Source organism: Harpia harpyja, chromosome 4 (assembly GCF_026419915.1).
Source record: "Harpia harpyja isolate bHarHar1 chromosome 4, bHarHar1 primary haplotype, whole genome shotgun sequence".
Lineage (NCBI taxonomy): Eukaryota > Metazoa > Chordata > Aves > Accipitriformes > Accipitridae > Harpia > Harpia harpyja.
The window spans coordinates 41,614,273-41,638,628 of NC_068943.1; the positions used below are offsets into that span (position 1 = coordinate 41,614,273).

The following is a 24,356-nucleotide window of genomic DNA, read 5'->3' on the forward strand; positions in this document are numbered from 1 at the left end:
TACCCATCCCTAATTATGAGTCCTTGTTTCCATATTTTGGGGTTTTTTCTATGGTTCCTTCTTTATTTCTAGGTCACTGAATGGCTCCTGATTCAGCCATAGCAGCCTCTTACTATGCTTCCTATCTTCCCTTTGCATGGGGATAGCCTGCTATTGTGCATGTAATATAGTCTCTTTCAGTAACTGGCAGCTCTCCCCTTCTTTGTACCTTAAGATTATTTTCCCAGGAGACCCCATCTACCAGCTTCCTGAATTTGTTGAAATCTGGCTTTTGAAGTCTGTTATCCTTATTCCGCAGCTTTCTTTCCATCGGGCTGTGAACTCTATCGTTTCATCACCACTCTCACCCAAATTACCTTCCCCCTTAAAGCCGGCAGTCCATCTCTACTAGGCAGACCCCAGTCTCAGGCTTTTCCCTGCACCTTCCCAAACGCTGAGCTCCCTTGAATGCATAATAGGGGCTTGATGGACTGTGTCCTGCTGTGTTGCGTTTGTGCTTTTAAGTACTGTGCGTCCTTCCGTCTGTCCCTTGGTTCTTGGTTTGGTAAGGGCTTGCCAGGGATGGAGCACCCGTGCCCTTGGCTCTCATCCTCTCCGTGCCCTCCCTGTCTCATGCTTGCACGTTTTGGGTTGGGGGCTCTCCTGGTTGTGTCCTATTCCAGCTGAGGACATTAGGCGGTTTGCTGTCATCTTGGTCACCTCAGCTGCTTGTCCAAACCGTGTGGCACACGTCTGCGTGCGTCCAGCTCCTTGTAGGAAGGACTGGCTTACTTCTCTGCTGCTGCTTGTGCTGGCAGAGCCTCCTGCATCAATGCCCCTTGCGCGGCGGCTGTAAGGCTTTGGTGGCTGTGGCAGACCCCGCGAGGCTGCGGTGGGGCCCCAGGCATGCTTCTTGTCACCGAGCCAGCGACTGTCATAGCGGCTGAGAAGGCAAAAATAGCTTACGCTTGACTCTGAACTTTAAGGCAGCAAGCTTGGGTGAAGTGAATCCCATCCTCCATAACGAAGATATGTGGGGCCGGGTTGGCAAAGACCTTTAAAGACCAATAAAGCAATTCTGCACGGCCCACAAATCTTGGTGGGGAGCTGACAGGGACCGCAGTGCTGGTCAAACTGTCTGACTCGGGAGCAATGGGTCTGTCTCGGAGCAGCCTCTGGCAGAGATGAGACCTGCGAAGTAGCTGCGGTCGCAAGCCGAGGGGTCGCAGCAGGGCGCACTGAGGGTTGCTAGAGCAGATCCGTCTGCTTCAGTGGTTTCTGTGGAGATAGCGGGAGGGAGTCCCCTTTCCCATGGGCTTTGTGGTAGCTTTTCTAAAGCAGGCAAGGCCGGTCTGTGGCAGCTCAAGCGTGGTTCGTGCAGGGCTTGGATGCGCACGTGGAGATGGTTGCAGAGTGGCTGAACGGTGTTGAGAGACACCCAGCAAAGTCTGAGATTGCAACAACAGACTCAGTCTGAATTATCTCAGGAAAACAATCCTGTTTCCTTCGAGTCTAGCGTGAGAATAAGGGCACGATCGGCCCCTCCAGCAGTGCCTGAGAAACCACAACTGCGTAGGCTTTGCTTGTGCAAAATGCTGGCACCAGCCACGGCGGAGTTAAACCCTGCAGAAACCCCTGGCTGGCTTGTGCGGTTGGGTTGGGGTTAAACACGGGGATTTCAGGGCTGAGCCTCCTTCCAGCTGCTCCCTGTCCGGACGGAGTGCGGGAGGCTAACGCCCGCTTAGCCATGCACAATGGGTGCAATTTGGCATCTCCGCGAAGGTCGTGGAGCTGGCAGCCAGGCGCAGCGGGGCCGTGCGTGCCGCAGCGGTGTCCCGGCGTGCCGACACGGTGGTGGGGATGCGCGTGGGCTCGTTGACAGACACCTTTCCGAAACGGGCTGTTGTGTCCTTGGCCCTGTGCTCGGGGACCTGTCACCGGCGCCCGGCTGCTGACAGCTGGATGCGCTGCTGCAGAGGAGGCACAAATGCAGTTACGCTGCAGAAAATACAACCCCTGTGCACACAAAAGCTCGGGCAGACGTGCTGTGGGCTGGGCTGGCAGTGCCTGGGTCCTGCAAAGCTGGGTGGGACCCTCTCGCCTCCGTGCACAGGGTCAGAGAGATGCAGTCCTTCTCAGTAGCCCATGAGGATATTAAATTTAATGTGTTGATGTCCAGAAATTATCATATTTGGGAAACACTCATTAATCTCTGTCTGCTTTCCTGGGTTTTATTGTCTTCCCTTCTTGCGAGCCCTCCTCTGCTGTGACTCTTGCTCTCAATTCATGTCATCATCTTTCCACCCAAGTTTTGTCTCCCACCCCTTCTCCCCTCCCTCTCGGCTCCAGCCACACCTCTGCACCCAGGGAAGCTCTTTGCAAAGCCTGTGTCCCAGAGCCCATCAGCTGCAAACTGAGAAGCAGGGGCAGAGCTTTTTAAATACATCTAGATTTTATTGCTGGTTATTTTTGTTGCTTTGTAAGGCTGCAAGAGCAGAAGGGGGAGATGGTTGATAGCCTGTTGGTTCTGGCCATGGGTGGATGACAGGCGGGGGGCTGGCGAGCACCTCTCTGCACCTCAGCCTGATCCCCAGCGTTGCCTGCTGGTTTTGGCATGGGGATGCTCTTCCACACCATGGGCTGTGCGTCGTTGGTGGCACCTTATCCCCAACCTGTACCACAGGGATGGGTCCCTCCTTGGCGCTGCTGCTCAGTTGCTAAACCGGCACCCCTCCACCGTAGCTCCAACCCAGTGTGCGTGCTCTACTGTATCTGCTGTCCTCCCATCTCTCCAAGCCCTAGGTTTCTTACTATCCTGTCACACATACAGTGAATTTTCTCTGCTCCAACGGACAGCATGGTGAAGGGGAGAAGGCTTACTCTTGCACAGTGGTGGCAATAGCTGGGGCTCCTGCTGGCTTGCAACCGCACTAGGCACATCCCTTCCTTGGAAGTTTTCTGTCTGCTAAGCATGCTGATTTGTAGAAGTTGAGCAAAATAGGCTTCTTAACTTAATGAGTAAACTAATTTGTCAGGTGGGCACTGTTCTGTTTCCCTCCGCAGTGCAGGTCCTCTCTGCCAGCATTGCACATCTTGACATGCCGGTTACTGTACGGTTGGGAATAGCTCGGCCCCATCAGCAGGGCTGTGATTTGGCACCAAGGCTTTTTCCACACAAAGGTTTTTGTTTAATAAAGCATAAGACTGAACAGTTTGCTCTCACTCGTAGGTTCTGAAATACACATTTAGTTTAGGCTTAATGAGGAAATTGTTGTATATAAAATGAAATGCCTTGCGATGGCTCTCCAGGACACAGCTGCTGTGGCACGAGAGCTGTTGGGACAAGTTAAGCTGGAAGATCTTGGGGGTGGATGCTGAGGGCTAGACCTGGAGTGATGAGGATGGACGTGCAAGGCAGGAGGGAGAGATGCTTGTGGTGAAACCCTAGGATGGGAATGACTGCAGCAAAGGAGAGCAAAGAGCTGTATAGAGGAACGACTTGAATCTTCCAAGTACTCTTATATATAGGCAAGTTTCCTTGTGTAAATAAGCCTTACTAGTGTCAGTAGAGCTATTGGATGAGCACTGGTTTCCTTAGTGTGTACGGTCTGTGGATCACAGAGGAGGACGTCTGGGCTGAGCTGCATCAGAGAAGCTCTGACGGTGCTTGACAGAGGTGCAGAGCTGGGATAGGGAGTCCACGCAGGGCTGTGTGGTGCAGAAGGTAAATGCCTATTTTCAGGTACGCATGGGAGGAATAGCAGGCAACGAATTTGGAGATCTTTAGCTGAAGGTGAGCGCTAATAGCCGGGTGTGTTCCCCAGTACCTCGACTTGGAGCACATCGTACCTGTGGAAAGGCACAAAAGGTCTCAGTGGCTGTTTGTGATTCTAAACAGGACTGGATTATTTCAGGTGTTTAGGTATTTATTTTGATAATTCAGCAAATACGGCAACATGCGCAGGGTTGCAGTGGTCTGTAAGGAAAGACTCTGGCTAGCTGAGGAATAGCTTTCAATGAAAGGGCCTAAAGATGCAAGCTCCATCCATCCCTTCCAGTTACACGGCTGGAGCAGTGGGGACGAGTTCAAAGCCACTGCACAAATAAACTCTAATAGCTTTCCTCTTGCATTTATGTTATTAGGGGGTTCGTTTGACTGGCATTATGATGATAAATGAAAAATGCTTTGCACCATTACGTTGGGCGCTAATGCGTAGTGGGAAGAATTTCTACTCATTTAAAAAAAAAAAAAGGCAGCGGCAGAGGGGAATGTGATGGGTTTGTGCAGCGGCGCTGAGCTATTTGCATGCGACTGGCAACTGCAAGGGTAGCCCCGCGCCTCCCACCTCCAGCCACGCTGCTGCGGCACGAACCTTGCACGAGTCCCCCCCTCACCCCTCTCCTCTTGCTGGGTTGGGGTAAGGGGAACAGTAAGGAGGGCCATTGCCTGAAAGTCATCCTCTAAAGGGTTGCTACCACTTTGTATCGAAGAAATAGATGTATCCACACCCCGGGGCTCAGCGTTGCACTCCCTTTTGCACCGCATCCCGCCTAACCTCATCCCTGCAGGGTTTGGGATGCCACCTCCATCCCCAGGTATGAACCAAGAGCAACAGCTTTAGGGTGAGGAGTGCCCTGGGCCCCCGAAAGCTTGTGCCGGAGTCTGCAGCCACCCTTGGAAGCCAAAGGAGAAGTTTGACAGTCCAAAGGCTTTCCTTCATTTTAAAGCTGTGGAGCAAATTGAGTTCAGAGGGTCACTGTTACTCCCAGCTGCCGCGACAGAAATCCCTAATGCACCGTATGCCAGCTTTCTCCAAAGCTTCGGCTGCTTTTTTATGAGGCACTGTCACTCTATTATCTGTCTCTGAGTTGGTCTTTAGCTCTTTAACCTCATGAGAAGGGAGTGGAAAAAAAAAATAAAAGAGAAAGAAAACAGGATGCTCTCGAGAGCAGCTTTTCATCCTTGGTCATGGTGCCATAATTGGGTGCTTGGTGAGAGCCTCACTTGAAGGGGGCACGTTTGAAAGGGTCCCGCGCCGGGGGGGGACAGCCAGGGGCTCGCCATCCCCTTTGGGAGGGGAGGTGGATGCGGAGGGGTTGGAGCCGACCAGAGGCACCGTCGTCAAACGGGGACCGGCCGTCCTCGGTGGTCCCCTCCCCAGCGTGGCCGTGAAGGCAAGCGGGGAAGGGACGAGGTGGGGATGCTTGACGGCAGGTAAGGCTCGGGGGGGACGAGCCCCAGCCTGCAGAGGAGGAGGAGGGCTCAAAGCCTGGGCTGTGGGCTGTGGGCTGTGGCACAGGGTGGTTGCTGGCCAGGATGCATCACCTGGGTGCTGCCGCTGTCCTTAGGGGTTGTGGGTCCCTAGTGCAAGCTGGCGGGAGCTGCGATTGGGGAGGAATGGATGGAGCGAAGAAGTGATGCTCCAGGAGCAGAGAGATCAGGTCCTTGATGCTCCTGCCCAACAGTTTGGGGCTGCGGCAAGAGGGGTGGTGGGATCGTCACCCCGCTGCTCTGAGCTGTCACTGCTGCTTTGCAGAGGGAAACTGAGGCAGAGAGGTTAGGCACCAAACCCAAGCGCGACTTCGCAGCCGTGAGCTAAACGGGAAGAAGAGGGGGAGCAGCGGAGGGGCTACGAATCCACCCACCGCCCCGCTCCTTCCAGCAGTGTTTTGCTGCTCCTGGCCAGCCGCTTGGCAGGCCTTGTGCACCGCGGCACGAGACGGCTTTTGCTCAGCACTCCCTCCTGCATGCTAAACATGCTGTCTCCCTGCAGGATCCTGCAGCCTTCTGCACTGCTCTGCTGCAGAGGGGGTGGGGAGACGGCTTTCGTCTTCTAGCACAGCAGCAGGCAGACGGCGGGGAGGTGGAAAGCAGCAGGACGGAGCCCTGCTCCCTTGGGCATGTTCCTGCGGGCCCATTCTCCCCCCAAAATAAGCCCAGCTCCCGCGCAGCGAGCACCCGACCCGAGTTGCCGTTTGCCCGTGTGCTGCTGCAGCACGTTAACAGCAGCTGCTTTCTCTCTTGCATGCTCGCCCTGCAGGGACGCGTAGCGCCCAGCATCACGTTGCTGCCTGCCCCGTGGGTTTGACTGCCTTTATTTCGGTTCCCCAGTGGGTCTGTGGGTGATACTGTCCTGGACTGGGGTTTGCAGATGCCAGTTCCTTGCTTGACCTACAGCAGCAGTTGCTAGTGCTGCGGGATAAGGTGGTGCTGGTGTTGCATCCTGACCAGGGTGCTGAGGCCACCGACGGTGTCTAACCATGGGTGCGCGGGGTCTTCTCCGCGTGTCACTTCTGTATCAGTGCGGAGACTTTGTAGGAGAAGTTTTGAAGGAAACAAAGCATTTCTTAGGGGGCACTTTTTAATTCATTCAGTTAAGTGAGGTCTTCTGTTGAGCTGCTTGGGAATCCATTGGGTTTGGTGCCGTTTCTGGGAGCATGTTCCCCTTTTCTGTCCTCGTGCTCACGCCGTTTTTTTTCAAAAATAATTTTTTCAACATTTTTTTCAATCGACCTGGTCTCGTTCTTCCAACACCTCCTCCAAACTGGCTTGGAGGTGGTTTTCACCCAGTGGTGGGAGCTGCTTGCTGGGAGCTAGGGATGGCTGGGGCCGTGCATGGTCTTAGGCTGAGCTTTGGGGCTGTGGTGGTCTCTGCTCTGCAGAGAGGTTCATGGTAGCTGAACAGTGAGGGAGATGAGCTGCAGAAAGGATGCATGGCCGTGGGAGGAGAAGCATGAAGGCTTTTGTCTTGCAAGAAGCCTTCAGGAGAGCAAGCTGTGGCAGGCATGGGGAGAGCTGGGAAGAAGGGGAGCGATGAGGTGGTGTGTTTGGGAGGAGATTAAGGCTGATTTACAGGGTGGAAGGGAACGGGCAGCTGCATGAGGAATAGCTGGGGCAAGGTGCTTGGGAGAGGTCTGTGAGTCTGGGGGCCCGCAGGGACCCTTAGGCAGTGGGACATGGTGGTGTCCACTCCGGGTCAGATCTCCGTGTCCCCAGGTAAACTCCCAAGCCGTAGCCATTGCCTCCGCTTAGGTTACCAGCAAAGGTGGCATTGCACAGGGGTCTGCAGGGCAAGAGCGCACAAGGCAGCTTGTGGTCTTCAGAAGCATGTCCCTGGTATTTCCAAAATGCTCCATATTTTTAAGCAAGATCCAGAAAATGTGTAATTGTGCTTTTTCCTCCTTTTCAGAGTGAAAATAAAGCACTGAAAGAGAGGGAGAGGACACAAAAAATGGCTTTTTTTTTTTTTTTTAAAGTTTTTATTCGTGCTTAACAAAGAAACCACCATGGAAATACGTGTCTCTTTTTTGGGGAAAAAGATATTTTGAATGGGGTGAGGGTAGAGAAGGAAAGAGAGATCACATTAAAAACTTCCACCAGCTCCAGTAATGAGATTAAGGGAGCTGCCAGATGAAACCATCTGCCTAATCTTTTACCCAGAGCCGCTCTGTTCCCAGCTTCTATCCAAGGATGGGACCGAAGCCACCTTCTGCCATGGACTGGCCTGACAGAAGATGCTCCGTTGCCTGCCTCCCCGTAGCTGGCGAAGCACCGCTCTCTCCAGACACGGAGCTCCTCGCTGCCAGCTGCTGTGCTGAGCACCCGAGGAGGAGGGGGAAAAGAAAAAGGAAAAGAAAAAAAAAAAAGAAAAAGGAAAAGAAAAAAAAAAAAAGAAAAAGAAAAAAAAAGGCACTCATAAAAAAGACAGTTTGACATTTTCTTGACTGTTTTGAAATTTTCCTAGCACAACAAGCTGTTTATCCGCCACTCCAGCTCTTATTGAATTAAAGTGTGGAGGGGGTGTTAGGAAGAAATCAATTCGTGCTCCATATGCTGCTCTGCCAAGGAACGTGGCTCTCTGCACACTATGGAATATGTAGGGAAGGGTGGGGGAAGGAGAGATAAATCCATCAGCTAACAAGATAAGTGCCTTGTTCCTCCATCTGTTACTGCTGTGTCCTTATCTGGGATTGCAGCGTGGCAGCAGTGATACATCTTGTGTCAGGTATTATATTCCAAATTCATATGAATGAATTTTCATGCTCGCAACAATCCATGATCCAGCTGCAAGCCCTGCCGTGGGCGCGGGGTTTGCTGCGGGGCAGCCGTGTCTTGCAGGCTCGTCCTCACCCAGCTCCTCTTTTGCTGTTGTAATTTGTGACTTGAGAGGGACCGAGCAGGCACAGCACCGGCTCGGCAAGGGGACGGTACAGCTGGGAGGAGGGCTTGGAGGCTGTCCAGCCTCGGGATGCCGACAGTGCGGACATGTGCTTTACAGACAGGAAAATCAGCCTGGGAATAAAGCGCGCATTTAGAGGTGGCAGGAGGAACAAGAACTTCTCAGGGCTTCGCTTTTCTGCTAAGTCTCTTTAGGTGGGGTATCGTAATTTGCTACGGCAGCTCTGGGGCGTGAAGGCTGCGGTCCAGCCCACGTGTCGGGTGGTTAGCAGGGAGAGAGGCAGTGCCAAAGCACAGTTCGTATCATCCTTAGCTAAGGGATTTTTAGAGGCATCAACCTCCACTCCTGATGGAGGAGCCAGATTTCTGTGTTGGACCAGATAGCCAAGTTTTTGGGAGCAGAAGGTGGATGGGATGAATCCCCACCCCGCTGTGCAACCTTGGGGAGCTCGTTTAGCTGTACATGCCCGAACTCCGAATGGTCTTCTCTGCCCAGCTGCAAACCAACTCCAAATGTATCTGGCTGCGAAAGTGCCGAATTTCTAGATGGTGCCTGTGTTTAAAATCAATTTAGCTCTGGACCGGCCTCAAGACCTGTACTGGATTCAGTGGCTCAATATGCGATGAGCCAGGCTCTTCAGAGCTGGGAGCTGCTCTCCAAGTCTAGTCTTAAGGCTAATCCAAAGCTGTCCTCACCAGATCGCTGGCACGCTTGTAATTGACTGTACAAACGAAAGCTACGGAGGAAGTTTATGGGCGGTCTTCAAAACTTTGGTCTCTGTATGACCAGATCACTGCCTGAAATCTTGGCCGTTACAACTGTCTAGTCAGCTCGGGGTCTGCAAAGCTTTCTGCAGCTTGAAGGGATAAATCAAAGTCTGGCTGGGATGCAAGGACACTTGTAAAATCCACAGCATCATCGCAGAGCGACGCAGTTGGGTTGAACAGCAATATCAGCATTCGCTGCTATGTTTTTTTGAATGCACTCATGTTTGCTGTCGTGCCAGCTTTTCCTGGAGAGGACACTGTAGATGTATCGAAAGTTTAGATGGGAAGTAGGAATGCATCTAAGTCATCTCCAACTGGCCATACTCGACTGAGTCTCTCCTGACCTGCAACCCCTTGGGTTGCCCTGGAGGACTTGCCGCTGCAGAGCAGATGAATTAAGTCTGCACAGGCTCGCAGGCAGCTTCACAGAGGGTTTTTTCTCTGCCTCTCGGCTCTGGAAGTGTGATATTCCTGGCTGGGCTTTTTGCCGAACTGGGCTATGGGCAGGGGAGACTGGAGGTGGGGGAAGCCAGAGCGAGATTCCTGAAGGTCAGAGCCAAATCCCAACCTTTGCTGGGAGCAGGAGTGTTTGGAGCTGGCTGACTTATTTTTAGGCTTGGTTTTAGTCTAGGTTCATATCTGCTAGTGGAAGGTACAGACTGTGGCACCGTTCCCAAGCCAAGAATTTAGAAACCTGGTTTTAGAAGTAAAGTCTAATTTGGAATTAAAGCACAGGAATTGCTAATATGCTCGTGGGAATAAACCATGGCTGGATCCTATTTTCCGCTTCTCATGTGTGTGAGACTCCTTTGAGTAACATCCATGGAGAGGGATCACTCAGGGTGATGCTTAGGGCTGGGAAAGAGAAGGTAAGAGGAGTCAGTCATCACCAAGACCTTTGGAAAGAGAGGGAGATGCTGCTATTAAGTACCTGGCTCCTAAGCATCCCTTTTATCTGGGACTGGGAGTTAGGAAGAATTCAGCCCCTCTGAATAAATGGCAGATGTTAAAATGTGCTTAGCTTGGGGGCTGCTTGTTGGGGTGAGCCAGCAGGAGATGAAGCTGTCTTTCTGCTGCTTAGGATAGCAGTCCCAGGGCACAGAGGGACGCGGGAGTTGAAGCAGCAATAAAAGCAGGAATTGTGCCTTTTTTCTGGTGGTCTGTCCCTCACCTTTCGTGCTCGCACGTCTTGGCTGCCGAATGAAAGGAATAAAAGCGAGGGCACTTATCTTAGCTAGCGTGAGAATCAGGGTAAAGAGCACGTTTCACTTGCAGAGTGGTAAAAAGTTTCAGGAAAGGGTAGGGAACAGGACCCTGAGCTCAGCTCGACCCGGGTCTCATCGGAGCAGGGGAGGCACGGTTTGATCTTGAAATATCCTTTCTGAACCTGCGCTCGAGCTGAAAAGGGAGAGAAATGCCTGTGTGAGAAGCGGGAGCGCGTTGTCTCTGCCCTGCCTGCGGGAATCGGTGCTGGGACAAAACCCAGCCTCAAAAGCGAGGGCTGTGAAAACCGGGTGTGCCAAAGCTGGCGAGGATCTTTTTTCTCATTGCCCACCTTCTTGTTCTCGAATAAAGATGCTATTTTTATTTTCCCTTCTGTTTAGCCCTGATGGGCTTAACCCATCTCTGCAGAGGCGCAGAAATCCCAGCTCTAATTTCAATTAAGAGTGCTTCTTTTGATTGCAGCCCAGGCTGGGGTTTGGGATCTATTCCTAATCCCTATATTAGCACTGATTCATCTCTTCCATGAGTATTATCATCAGTGGCCCTTAGGGAAGGGAGGGGAGGGATCTTTCGGGAGGATAAATACCATTTGTTTGTGTTTGTATTAGCTTCCACGCCGCATCCTGATTACATCCCACATTTTGACACAACAATTATTATTAATTTCCCGGCGTCTGCATTTGGATTCTCGCAGACACAAAGGGAAGATGACGGATAATGTCAGGCTCGGTAATTGGGTGGGGGAGGGATGGAGAAGGGGAGGGGGGCAGATGGGATATTATTAGATTGCAATTCTTGGTCTGGAGTGGGGAAGGTATTTCTCAGCAGATGTCGGCACCGGCTATTTATCCGCACGTTAGCGCCGGCGGAGCAATTGTCTGGGACGCGCTCGGCTCCCTCACCCCTGCCCCTCTCTGCCTCCTTCCGCACAGAAATCCCATCAGCTCTGTATTGTGAGAATTGGCTTTTCCGGAGAGCCCTGCCGGTTGCCTTTTGCTCAGGCGCTGCCGTCTTTGCAATTAACTTTGCAGAGGTGAGCCCCGGCCGGTGAAGAAGCGAGCCGCGGTGCCGTGGGAGGGCTTTTCTCTGCACGTGAGGGTTTTGGAGAAGCCCTGGTGGGTCTGAGTCCCTTCAGTGCTGGGGTGTAAGGAGTTGGTGCCTGTTGCAGAAGCGGGAGCTCCTGTGACTTGCCCAGCATCGCTGTGGGCAGAGCCAAGATGGGAATGTGGCAGTTCTGCCTCCTCGTTTCAGAGACGTGGTCCTTGACCCAAAGCATCGGATGCTTGGCTGGGGCAAAGGTGGCTGCTAATGCGCAGCAAGGTTGATGGAGTGACATTGACGGTGAAGAAATCGGAGCAGGACACGTGCCCCAGTGTCCCTCTGTCCTTGCTGCCGGGGATTTTTGATAACTGTCTGCTTTTTTTCCTTTAACCAGTCATCATGGGAGAATTGCAGCAGGGCCGGTGCATTGAGCACAGCCCAGGTGATGCAAAATCTAGAGAAATACTCAGGAAAGCCCTTGTTCAACAGTCAGCGTGCAGAGGGCCCTCCCTGTTCTTCTCCCAGATCTTGCATCCGTCGCCTGATTGCTGACTTGCGCTGGTTCAGTGCCTGGTGGCACCCAAAGCAACGTGCTGGAAGGGAAGGTCTCCTGCCCTTCCCGTGTCTTGGTGTTCTCTCGCCCCTCCCGCAGCGTTTGCGCTTGTGAAGCGCTGGGTGGTTCTTCCCCCGCGCTCCCCGGGCGGAAGGAGGTTTGAGTTCAAGCTGGGAAAATAATACATAAACCGAAGGAACTAACTGTGATTCGGTGAGCATCGATTTCTGAGGTTGCTCCTGAAACACGGAGAGATGCTTGCGATGGAGGAGAAGCTAGAGGAGAGGAGGAACGGACAGGTCTTTGAACCTTTGGGGAACCTTCCTCCTCTTCATTATAAATCTGTGCAGGGCAGGTGACTTGCTGGAATATCTTTTCCTCCTCCACACAGGTACTGAAGATGGCGATGGAGTTGCTCTGGTAGCTGGTGTATGGGGTTGGCAGGGGAGGAGGGGGCCTGTAGCCTTGTGGGGCTTCAGCAGTGAGATTCCCTGGCTGGAGCATGGCAGGGATCTGGGAGATTAGCAGAAAAGCTGCTGGTGCCTGACCCTTGCTGGGGTTGGAAAGTGCCTTCAGAGCCGAGCTTAGAGCAGCAGCACAAGGTCAAGCTGCATCTCTGCCCGAGAGAGGAGCAAGCACATTGACCTTGTAACTTGTAAAATCATCCAGAAGAGGCGTGGGGGTGGTTTTTTGTTCTTTTAATGTCCAAGCTTTGGCTGTGCTGGCATCCACACTCAGCTCCGGGTCCCAGCACACAAACAAGCTATCCCCCTGTGCTAGCCCCTCGGCTAGATGTTGGTGTTGGCATCTCATCACCGCAGTGATGGGGCAGGAGTAATGATCTTTTTCTTGGATTTGTGGTTCTTCTGCTAGCCGTGTCCTCCTCTAGCGTAGCCAAATCCCTCTACGTAGGGTCCTGCCCATCCCAAGTCCTCTCCTTTCAGCGTGTCCCAGAGCTGAGCCCTGGCTCCCCTTCACCTCTCCTACGAGGCTGGCCGACAGCCACGCAGGTTTTCCCTATAGGGCAGGATGACAGGATCATGGCATACCTCCAAGTCGGTCAGGATTTCTCGTGCTGATGAACTGGGCCTTCCCAGCCATCCTGCAAAGTGTTTAACCCCTGAGGCACCGCTCCTGGGGCTGGCAGGTTTCACACAGAGGGACGTCCGCTCCGTCACAGCGACGTCAAGGCAGTTTGATGCCAAGAGCTGTGTTGCTTGGAGGTTGCGCTTGGCTGCTGGAAGGGTTACATGCATGCATCTATAGGTTGAGATGTCGTGCTGTGAACAGTGGCTCACGCTTGGGGTCCTGGTCTTGGTGGGGGCAGAGCTGGGATTGCAGAGGGAGACTCTTGTCCTGGCTCCAAGTTGGAGTCCTGCCCATGGATAGAAGCGGAGGGCGCTTTTGAAAGCTTTTTACTGAAATAGAGCTGCTTTTCCCGCTGCGCGGCGGCTGCTCTGGCCGAAGCACAAAGCTGGGCATGCTGGAGCAGCTGGCTTTGCCTCCACCAGAGATGCAGAAGGCGTTTTGTGATGAGCCGAGCAGCTGGGCTTGCAGAAGCAGGGCGAAGCCGTGCCGGGGAAGGGATCCTGGTCTGCAGTGACTGGAAAAAGAATTAGGAGATTCTGGTTCAGGTTTTGCCCCTTCTGGCAGCTTACGGTGTGAGCAAGGGGGAGCAGGCTGGGCTGTGAGAGGGGCTGGAAGCATCTGGGGGTATTTGTGAAGCATTTACCTGTGGGTTGGAATGAGCATGGCTTGATGCTGCCAGAGAAAGTGATCGGTTTGATGCTTTGCTCTGAAATTGGGCCAAATCGCAATCTCTGGAACTAGCTGTTGAAGAACATGATATTTGGTCTTTCTGGAAGCAAGATAAGCTGGAAGGGCAAGAAAGGCTGAGTTAGGCAGGGGTGGTGTGGCATGGTTCCACGCCGGCTTGACTGCGCACTAGGACCTGAGGGATGAGGAGCATCTTGGTCCCCACTGCAGCCCAGCCGTGTGATCCTGGCCAAACCCCTTCTCCTTGTTTTCCCTCTCAAACTTTGATCTTTTCTTTTCAGCCTTTAAGCACTTCCAGCCGTGGATTTGTATGTTCAATATCCAGCACAATTCCTGCAGTGTTGCTAGGGGTTAGCATAATGGCAATAGTAATGCAGGGAATTATCAGAGACGTTATCAGCGCAGTCAAACCCCAACTTTGCAGCTTTTCCCATTCACCCCTAAAAGCAGGACTGGCTTTCTGTGTGGTGTGACCTGTAGGTGCTGGAGCCAGGCCATCGGGTCATCTCATCTAATAGCAAATCCTTTGTCCTTAGAACAATAAATCCAGCGTTTCATTCCCTCTCTTGCATCTTTTTGTGTCCATTTGCACATTGAAATCTCTTCAGCTGACTCCTGCCAGTCTTTACAAAAAGCTTTTGCTGCTTCAGATGTTTCAAAGATTGAAGGGTTGCCCATCAACTGGAGAGCTTTCCTTGTAAGCAGCTCTGGCTCTGCAGAAGGCAGTGGGAGGGAGGTGAACGTATTTGGAAGAAATGGGGAAGGGAGGCAAAAAGAGAAGGGGTTTTGTACCCTGTTCTCCTGGGGGAAGCATTTTTTATCTCTAAATCTGTGTAGCTGATGCCCAGATACTCTGGTGATGAGTGCCTTAGAAATGCATCTGCAGTAATAATCTAATATCCGTTTGTTAGGGCTCCAAGGAAATCTAATAGAGCTTTGCCTAATAGAGCTCCTTTCATCCCAGGATAAAATGCAAGGAGTTTGAGACCGAAAAGACCAATTTTAGGTCGTGCAGTTCATCTCCCTTCCAATGCAAAGTCTCAAGGTATTTTACACACATTAAATAATTAAAGAGCAGTTGTGGTCAGGGAGGCAACTAGGTGAAGAAAGCAGCAGCTGGTGAGCGCACAGCGCACCTCCCCGGGTGTGCTGCCAGCACTGCTTGCTGCGAGGGAGAGCCGGGAGCTCGCCGGGATGGCACGCTCCAATCCTGCTCCTGCAGCGAGGTGTGAGCCAGGAGCACGGGGTTTTACTGGGGCTTTGTTGGTTGTGTGCTGGTCTGGACTCTGAGCAACACTGGGCGTGGAGGCGATGCCTGACTCGTCCGATTCTGCCTGACCCAGTTGGGCGCCGCTGCTGCTGCGCTGGTTGATGATGATGACTATTCTGGGACATCATCCCTGCTAGATGGGGATTTATCGATGCTATTGGGATTCAAGGCTAGCTATGCCAGCGAGTGCAGAGCAGCAGCTTGGTGGCTGCAGGCACGACTTCATCTCTTTACTGACCGTCCACATGAGCGATGGAGGATGGTGATGGCCGACAGAGTTCATCTGACCTGGAAGTCAAGGTGTCCCTTCTGCAGGAGCAGCCCCAAAGAGGAGCTGTGACCTGAGTTTCCAGTTCACTGGCAGCTCCTGGCAGTAATCGTAGCAGAAGAATCTCTTTCAGTTTCTGGTGGTTGCAATCCCTTTGTGTCGGTTGGTTATTTTTTGAAAGAAAGCACGTAAAGGCCTGGGCTTACTTTTACAAGTGCTGCTCTTCGGCTTCACCCCGCATGGGAGTGGGACCAGCCCCACATTTGGGTGCCTCCATTGCCGGACCCAAAGCAGGGATGACCCCTGCTCTTCCCTGGCTTGGTTGTGCATCTCTGGGAAGCAATGCCATGGAGGGTCTTACTCCTTCCTTTTACAGCGCTTCCTCTAATTGCCCGTGGATCAGGCAGAATCCGGCCCTGGGGGCTTCCCTTGCCCCTGGGGCTCCGGGGGGAGAGTGGTTCCTGCTCCAGCCGGCAGCCGGAGCAGGCAGGGGCAGTGGGGCTCCCATGGGACTGCGGCTGCCGTCAGTTTTAGCACATTTGTCTCCATCTTTCCCAAGACAAGGGGTGGCAGGAGGGTGGGATTTGGGGATTTCCAGAATTAATGATATCTGCAGTGAGGTATCTGGCTCCTGCGGCTCCATGCGGAGCGGAGCCGGCAGCGAGGGGAAATCACCTGTGACCGGTTCCTCGGATCTGGCCTCCTGTAAATAATCGTAGATGAAAATGTCAAGCTCAGAGCTCCTAATGCGAGGCTAAAGGAGGGGATAAGGAGGGGGAAACGTGTGTGTTGGCGTGGGAGGGCGAGAGATGGAGAGAGTGATGGAGGGAGAAGGTTGGTGCGTGACGGAGATGCAGACCCTGGGTAGGGAGGGCTGGGGCCGACCTGCTCCGCAGGGAACGGGCTGGGGGAGATCCCAGGAAGGTGTTTGCGATCCGGTGTGGGACTCTGCGGGGATGGGAAGGTGCGTGCTGCGGGGTGGCTGGGTTGTGCAATATCTCTGCCTTAGGATGCTCTCCCTGGGACCGTGGTCCCAGCTTCAGGCCAGCTCCCACTCCCAAGAGTTAGCCTCAGGGATTTTCATAGTTAAACATGCAGATGTGGCCTTTCACCCACGCAGAAACACACAGCGTGGAGGGATGGCTGCTCCTCTTCTGCCGGCCAAGGCTCTGCCACCTCCTCTGAAAAGACAGTCTCCTCCTGGTCCTTTGCTTCTCTGCTGAGAGTGCTAATTAGAGGGCCAATTAGTGTTCAAGGTCAATTTGATTTGCACACTCACTCCAGTAGGAATTGGAGGGAGCCCGTCTCCTCGTTTTGCATAGCAGACACTGCAGTGACTGGGGGTCACCGCCGAGCCGGGCTGAATTGGAGCCGGGGAGCGGGAGGTGAGACGGCTGCTCCCTCTCCATCACCACCCCAGGAGCCTGGCGATGCGCCGTGCACACGTGGGCTGCCGCTGTGCACATCTGTGCAGCACTCACGAGGTTGATGGGAAGCGGCAGGTAACGGCGTGCTGTGAGGGACGATGGAAGGACCATCGAGGGTTTAGCTAATGGAGAGTGAAGCTCAGAAGCGCTCAAATAAGAGAAAAAAAAAAAAAAAAAGATTTGGGAAGCTCACAGAGGCAATAGTGAAATGAAAGAGGAATGGAGAAATGAAGGGTTTGGAATTGTTTAATTTACGTTTAAGCACCAGGGCTGGTGGTGGTTTTGCTGCAGAGGACAACAGTAGATTGAGGAGTGGGCAGGTGCCAAACAGCCTGTGCATGCAGTCCTCGGCTGGGGTCGTTGTCCTTGTGCTCGGTTCCCTGTGCTGAATCCTGCTCCAGCCCTGCCAGCTCTCCAGACAGGAGCACTTTGCCTTGTCCGGGGGTTGTGACAGCAGTCAGGGGATGCAATATCCTCTCTAGCAATTCATGTGTGGGGGAATAAGCCTGGCAGCTCTCGTGCAGCACGGCTGGGCGTTAGGTCTTTTGTGCCATCCCAACTGGCTTGCAAATTTGGCTTGTTTGGGTATGGGACAGGGAGCAGAGCCTGCTTTCTGTGGCTGCCCCAAGTGCAAGGACACAGCAAAGGCACAGCAAAACACCTTTATGTGGTTCTTGCCCAGACTTGAGTTTTCTGTCGGGTTTTGACAGGCATGGTGGACTGCCCTGCGCTACCGATGTCAGTGCACAGAAAATATTTTGTACCCGAGGTGGGGGTCGACCCCCTGCACATCCAGTGTGCCGACAGCCCCCCACCCTGGCCCTGCCGTCAGGATTTCTGGGCACAAAACAAGGAGCAGACGGAGCGGGAACCTGCGCAGTAGCCGGTGCCCGCACCCAGCTGTAGGGCACGAGCTCCCTGCCTCCTCAGCCACCCCATCCCCGTATCCCCCCCACTGCCCCGCAAAGCCCCACGGGTGCAGAAATACCCATATGGCACGCAGGCAGGTCCAGGCACGTGCCCCGAGAGACGCAGGCACGTTGGCCGTCTCCTCCGCCAGCTCCTGCCTTCACCACAGCCAAAGCTGGCTGTGTGAAATCTGTGCTGGGGGCATCCGCTTGATACCAGCTCCAGTCCAAAGCCGATGAGAAATACACAGACTGGCAGTGCCGGACTGCATACTAATGGTGCGAGAGCTTGCAGGGAGCAGGGAAGAGAAAGGGAAGGAGCCAGACTGCAGCTCCTGGCTACCCGCGATTGATTTATTACCAGGTTTGCTGATGAATGTGTGAGAAACACTATTGGTGGTAAAGCAGAAAGCCTGTAATTAAAGTAACAGCTTTCAGTTTTGAAGCACTGCTTGTGTGTTTTCTTCTCTCTGGCAAATTTTGCGTCTCGGTGCTGCTCGGCAGCATCCCCCCCCCCACCGCCATCCCACGCGTGGAGGTGCTGCACCCAGCCTGGCAGTTGGCGAGGGGCAGGTTACAGCGTGATTTGGTCAGCGGCTGATTTGGAGAGGGAGTATGGGATTTTGGAGACATGGGCTCTGCCATGGTGGCATATGAATCTGGGCTGTGCACCGGGGAAATTCCCCTCCTGCCCTTGCACGTGGCAGAGCACTGCGAAGGGGCTAGGTAGGGTCCAGGGGTATACGGGGCAACGATGCTCTTCCCCAGCATGGGGATCGGGGTTTTACTTTAAATCATCGCTGCACACTGGCAGAAGATGCTCAGCACCTTTGTTGTAAGTGGTCGCCTGCATTTTACGCGCTGCCAGGGTTTACTCCTGCCTAGACCAGGAGCTTGCTCCTTTCCCCTGCGTGTGCACGCATGTGGTACGGCACATGCGGGTCTAGCACAGCCCAATGGGCTCAGCAGCGTGAATGCTCCTTACCTGCTCCAGCGCCGAGTCTCTGCGGCTGGCTCAGAGCGCCTTTCGTGGCACTAACCCACTCGATCCCTTCTCTGGGGCTGCCAGGGTGTGGGAGAAAGGGACCCGCCGCTTGGCAGGCTGTAGATCGGATGCTCCACGGAAATATATCTGGTGCTCTCAGTTAGTAAATTGAGCAGAGAGGCACCCCAGCCCCTGCAAGTGAGCGGCTGTGATGGATGGGCCGGCAGATAGAAGGATACGTGCGGTGAGGGATAGGGGGGTAGGAGGGGAGAGGAGGTAAGCACTCTGCTGATGACAGATGGACAGACAAGGGGGTGTGTGTATAGATATATATGTGTATATGTATGAAGGTAGGTAGGGAAAGGGTCTCTCTGATGAGAGATAAATTGGGAGAGATGGATGGATGGGATATTTATAGTGATGGCTAGGTAGATAGAGCTGGATGTGTGTTGATGAATAGGTGGATGATGGATAGAGGGCATGGATTGTGAGAGCTGGTGAGCTAAAGGGTATATATGGTGCTAGATAGATTAGATGGAAGGATATATGTGATGATAGAGAGATAGTATAAGCAGCAGCCTCTGAGTCGCCAGCAACGCTGCTGCTTTTAGCTACTCTGAGCTCCGGTGTAATCTCATTTTGCCCTGGTAAATTCCTTATCAAGGCAGCTTTTTTAAATGAAATCCCCTTAAAAGAAATGAAAAAAAAAAAAAGAACAGATCACAACCGGCAGCACTCCCCAGCTCCTCCGCCGACAGCTGCTGACCCGGTCTGGCCGTTTCCATGATTACAAATTAACTGATGCTCTGTAGCAGCTCCAAGTTTTTCCCAACAGCTGTGGCGGGGTGTGCCCGGGTGCCGGCAGAGAGATGCTGTCCCTTGGCTGCCACCTCCCTCCCCAATTCGGGGAAGCCTTTCTGTCCTCGGGCAACCTCACCGTGTCCCCATGGTGTCGTAGGCATGTAAGGCATTGGTGTGTGTGACTGCTCTGGTGCTGGCTTGTGGGGAACGTGGGTGTCTCGCCAGGCTCAGCTCCGGCGCTTGCATGTTTTGGCATGCCCCGGTGTGATTCCCAGCATTTGTCAAGAGGAGGGCTAGGAGATGAACGTTGGCTCCTTTCCCTCTGCCTGCCTCCTCCTGCAAACAGCTGAGGAGCCCCGGGGACAGATTGTGCACAGAGAAGACCGAACTTCCAGCCTGCAGGATTCGGGGCTGCGTGCCGGTGGTTTTTCCTTATCCCTGAGCAGGCAGACAGACTCGGCAGACGTGTGAAAGTCTGTCGTTCCTCTGTGCCGATAGCAATTAAGATGTGCTAATGGGTTCAGATGAGCCCCTAAAAAATGTGGATGTTTCGCTGAGCCTTCTGGAAGCTTTTGCTCATCTGCAAACGTTTCTGCTGGTGGGAAACGAAAGCTTTCTGCGGCAAGTCCTAGCACAAACACACCTTCTGCGGCGGCATCTGGAGTGACCCTCTTCATCCCACAAATGGTGTGGAAGGTCAGGGAGCCCTTGAGATGTTTTCTGAACATCCCCATAGACGTCTGACCTCAGCCTGCCTTTGAGAGCCGCGGGATGCTATTTTACCTGTCACTCTCTGTCTGTGCAGGGCCTTCTGCTGGGCAAGGGCACGGGAGAGAGTCAGGAGTCCTGGATCTACTGCAGGCTTTGCCACCGCTCTGCTGCAGTGAAGTGATTCCCCTGGCAGCTGGGCACTATTTTTAAAGGGTTTGGTAGAAAATGCAGCCCAGACTCGTTGGCTTCACTGTCTTAGGTTGCTGATGAAGGAGGAAAGTAATTAGGCTCTCCCTGGCTTTTAGCTTCACCCAAGAGCTGGTCGAAGGGGTGGTTTCATCTGGTGATGCTCAGCACAGCAGCTGGGGAGTCCTGGCTTGTACTGCAGGACCTGGAGCCACGGGTGCCCTGATGCTTTGCAGGGAAAGGCTGTACTTGATGTTTTCTGGCTGGTGGTCACTGATGCTGGATGCAGGCTCCATGTTGCCACTATTTTTGGTGGAACTGGAAATACTTTCCACTATTTTTCACTATTTTCCTGTTTCACACGAGCAGTGTGGTTGGCTTCCCGAACTGGGAGCCTGCAAAGCGTTTCTGCTGCAAGTGAATTGTATCCCAGCCTTTCTGGTGAATACCCTGTACCAAAAAAAAAAAAAAAAGGCAAGTACACTGTTGCTTGTTTTATTTTATGTGGTGGAGGGGTGGGGGAAAAGCTGAGCAGAACTAAAGTGCTCACACCGGGATTTCCTCTAGTCTTCCTCCATACAAACAGCCTCGCAAACTAAACCCGCTTGGCCAAGCGTGTGTGAATCAGAGCATGAAGGCTTTGTGCAGCGTTGGCTGCAACCCTTGGCCAGAGTATTGCATTTTATTTTGGTGGAGGGGCTCGGCTCTCCAGCACGTGCAGCCGCACACTGGGGAGAGGAAGGAGAAATGAGAAGTCACTGTTACTGATGGGGCGATGGGCTGCTGTGGCGTAGCAGGGGTGTAGCGTCACCCGCAGCCCCTTGCTGGGCTGTTACGTGGTTCTGGGTGCTCCATGGAGGGGTTTTGGGCTGGCACGGAGGTTTCTGCATGAGTTCTTGGTGGTAGCCAAGGAAATGAATCCAAACTCGCCGTGCCTTCATGCAAGTGCTCTCGTGCTTCCCCCTGCCCTGTAGCGTCACCAGTGGAAATCAATGGATGTGAGGGAGTGAGGTTGGCTCCGGCGGACGGTGCACGGTGCTCCCGGGATCCCCCTCCCGTGCCCGGGCGTGCTGGCCCGAATCCAGCCCCTTTCTCAGTAGGGCGGGTGAGGCCTCTGCCTTAATCTGTGCACGGTAATGATGCTCAAATAGGCAATGCCGAGAAGGTGGGGTTGGGTGGGATTGTACATCCTGCCAGCCCAGAGCTTTCCTTTGATGCTCCATCGATTGGAAACATCAGGGGATGCTTGAGGAACTTGATAGGAGGCAAATATCGGGTGGAAACAGAGGCAGGATTGCTTAGGAGGGGAGACTTTCTGTGCCAGCGGGCAGGTGGTATGATGTCCTTTGTACTAAGTTTTCAGCCCCTGACGGTAAAAACTTAGCTAACCATATTCTTATTTTTACGTGCCTATAGTTTGCTTCAACGATCTGAAACAAAGCTGTGGTTTTCAACTACGCTTAACGGGAACTATTTGAATTTCTTTGAATTTTTCCCTTCTGCTTTGCAAAACGCTAATGCTCCTTATGGAGGCGCAGGCTCTGCTCCAGGCAGCCCCCTCTGCGGAGTGCTGCCTGCCTGCCTGCTGCCTGCCTGCCTCCGTGCCCGCCACGGCGCATCCCCTTCCAGCCGGCTCCTCGCTGCCTTTTGATTGATTGATCGTCGTGGCAGTCTAATAAGCGATAACAGCACATATGACAAACTAAACAACCGTCTAATGAATTGATTGACATCCGAAGGATTTGACTTGATGCACAACCCCAGTCACAGATAAGGTTAATGAGGGAGAAATTAAAATGTAGCTCAATGGGTAATGAATACAGCATGTGCCTTGTTGTAACACATGCCAGATCCATCACTCTGAATCAAGTGATGGTAGCAATTTCTAAATTATTTATTGTGCCCCTCATCTTCTTGTCTCAAGGGAAGAGGCACTCGGACTGGCTTTTGTATTTTTTTGTGTATATATATAACTGTATCTATCTATCTGTGCATTGTGAGGATCCATAGCCAAAGAAAATTGCTTTGAATTTTGCAATTTTCATGTTGGTTTTTTTTGTAAACTCAATAGCAAAAAATATAACAATCCAGAACCTGTCATGCCATTTGAATCATAATAGCTACAAATTCACTCCCCTGAATAAATGGAGAGGCTTATTTATCAAATATATACAAGATGTCTGTCTAGTTGTTAACACACAGAGGTATGAGTAGGCAGAGGAAATCGAGAAAGTTTACATATTCACTGCTATCTCCAGGGACCTTTCCTTTCCTCCTACTTCTTATTCCCTCCCCCCTCCCCCAATCGCGTCTCCAACTTGCTTTGACTTGCTCTGTTTTTCTTTTATTTTTTCCTTAAATGCGCCTGGCTGACAAAACTTGGGCTGTCAGAAATGATCAAGAGATGAAGTTGCCAAGGAAGAGGAGAGAGATTTGCATGGAGCTTGCATCTCCCCATGTCTTGCTGCCTACATGGGAGGGTGTCTCCTCTGCTAGCCAGGAGGAGTGCTGGGGACTGTCAGTCTGCTTGAGATACTTATGTGCTCCCGATTATCACGTGCATTTTCTTCCACTTTAGGAAAGGGGAAGCCAGATTCACTAGAAGTGAGTCTATACTGGTTTTCAAAGGTCATCCTCGGGGCCAGAAGCAGATGGAGAGAGAAGCAGCCAACGAGCATCATATGGGCTCCCTGTATTATTATTTATACCGGAGCTGGGGTATTTGGAGCCAGGACTAGGTGATGTGTTGCCCCAACGAGGGGTATGGAGTAGACAGGGACTGGGCGAATACTTGTTTGGGTTTGTGCTTTCTTGTGAAGCTGCTGTCGGTGAGAGGGTGTTTGCTGCCCACGTCGGTGGTGTTGGATGCTACACGCCTGAGAAATTATTCCCGCTGTGCCTTGATCTGGGCGAGCTGTGAAGTCCTCGGCACCGAGCCAAGCTCTTCCCACGAGCCCGGCGAAGCCCACCCTGCTCCAGGAGGGCAAAGCCACTTCTCCTCCCGCTTTGTGCCCCCGGCGGCAGCTAATGAGTTCGTTTTCGACCTCGGCATCCTTTCCCTAATAGCGAGGCAGGGACAGAAAGGACTCAGGTAGCATGACTTCATCGCAGATGGAGCGAGACTGGGCAGCTAGAGGGGAAAAGAAAAAAAAAAATATTCTTCTCTTTGCTTATAAAGTGCAGCTGGGTCTGAAGCCATTCAGAGGAAATGGCTGTGGATCCCCCCCGTGCCATTCTTCAAAAATAGAGCCATTCTCCTCCAAGCACTCTTCCAGGATTCATTTGAAACCCCCCATTGTACCTCGGCGGCTATTGGGTTTGGAGCGCAGGAGTTGGCAGCTATTAAGAGGTCTGCTCCTGCCACAGGTGTCCTTTGGAGACAGTGCCTCTCTATTACGGTGCAGCAGGTAGATGCCACCACCCGGCATCGGGGAGGCCGGGAGAAGCAATCTTAGCAAGGCACCGGCGTTTCAATTAACCAGCAAGACAGCCAGCATTTCAGCACCTGTACATCTCTCTCCCTAGCAGCCGGGATGCATTGTATTATAAATAACAATAAGCAGGCCCAGTCAAAGGCTGTAATTGAATCTCTTCATTTTGCTGACTTGGGCGAAAAAAGCCCCTTTGAGTGAATTACAATGCCTGTGTATATAATTTGGGAGACACGTAAAGGTAACATGCTGGGTGTAATTAAAGCGAGCATCCCTCCCAGTCGGTGTCACTACCCTCGGGGCACCCAGGAGCTGCTTCGATGGTCTCGCCATGGGGAGGTCCCACTGCAGGTGTGGGGAGCATCGCTCAGCTCTCCAAAACTTTCCCTTCCCCTGAAGGGTGGGCACCGGTGACCAAGCTTTTGATACCTGTTGAAGAGGAAAAGCCAAATTCCCTCCTCTTCTTGCAGCACGGGACTCAAACCTCAGCTCTTTTCCCTCCCGTCCCCGGCGGCTTTGCCTCCCTTGCAAGGGGAGGTGAGATGGCAGCCCACTTGGACCAGCAGTGGGAGCAGCAAAAGCTACGAAGCCACGGGATTGCTCCTTGCAAAAGGGTCAGGAGCGGTGGCCTGGAGACATATCTCGCCAGTATAGATGTCTCGGGTGCATCGCCCTGGTACGGATGTCTCTGCAGTGGTCCGCTTGGGTCCAAATGTCTACAGCTGATGTACGTCAGCTCGCCTCACAGGCTGTTACCGGGCTCAGTGACAAGGATTGTCCCTTGTGGTGCTCATCCCCGTGGCCGGCTTGGCGGGGAGGGAGCCTGACTTGGGTGCAGGAATGCCCCCC

At 53.0% G+C, this 24,356-nt stretch overlaps 1 protein-coding gene across 2 annotated transcripts in view; it reads left to right on the forward strand.

Annotated features, from left to right (window-relative positions):
* Positions 1-24,356, forward strand: part of LOC128141545 (protein CEPU-1) — a 355,486-nt gene that overhangs the window by 26,352 nt on the left and 304,778 nt on the right. Inside the window, exon 1 of one of the 2 annotated variants that reach the window (XM_052786394.1) lies at positions 10,791-10,879. The exons of the other annotated variant lie outside the window; for it this stretch is intronic. Coding sequence (XP_052642354.1) covers positions 10,858-10,879 — 22 coding nt within the window. The 5' untranslated portion in view covers positions 10,791-10,857. Of the gene's footprint in view, positions 1-10,790; positions 10,880-24,356 lie in introns of those variants that run through there. 2 annotated transcript variants of the gene reach the window in all.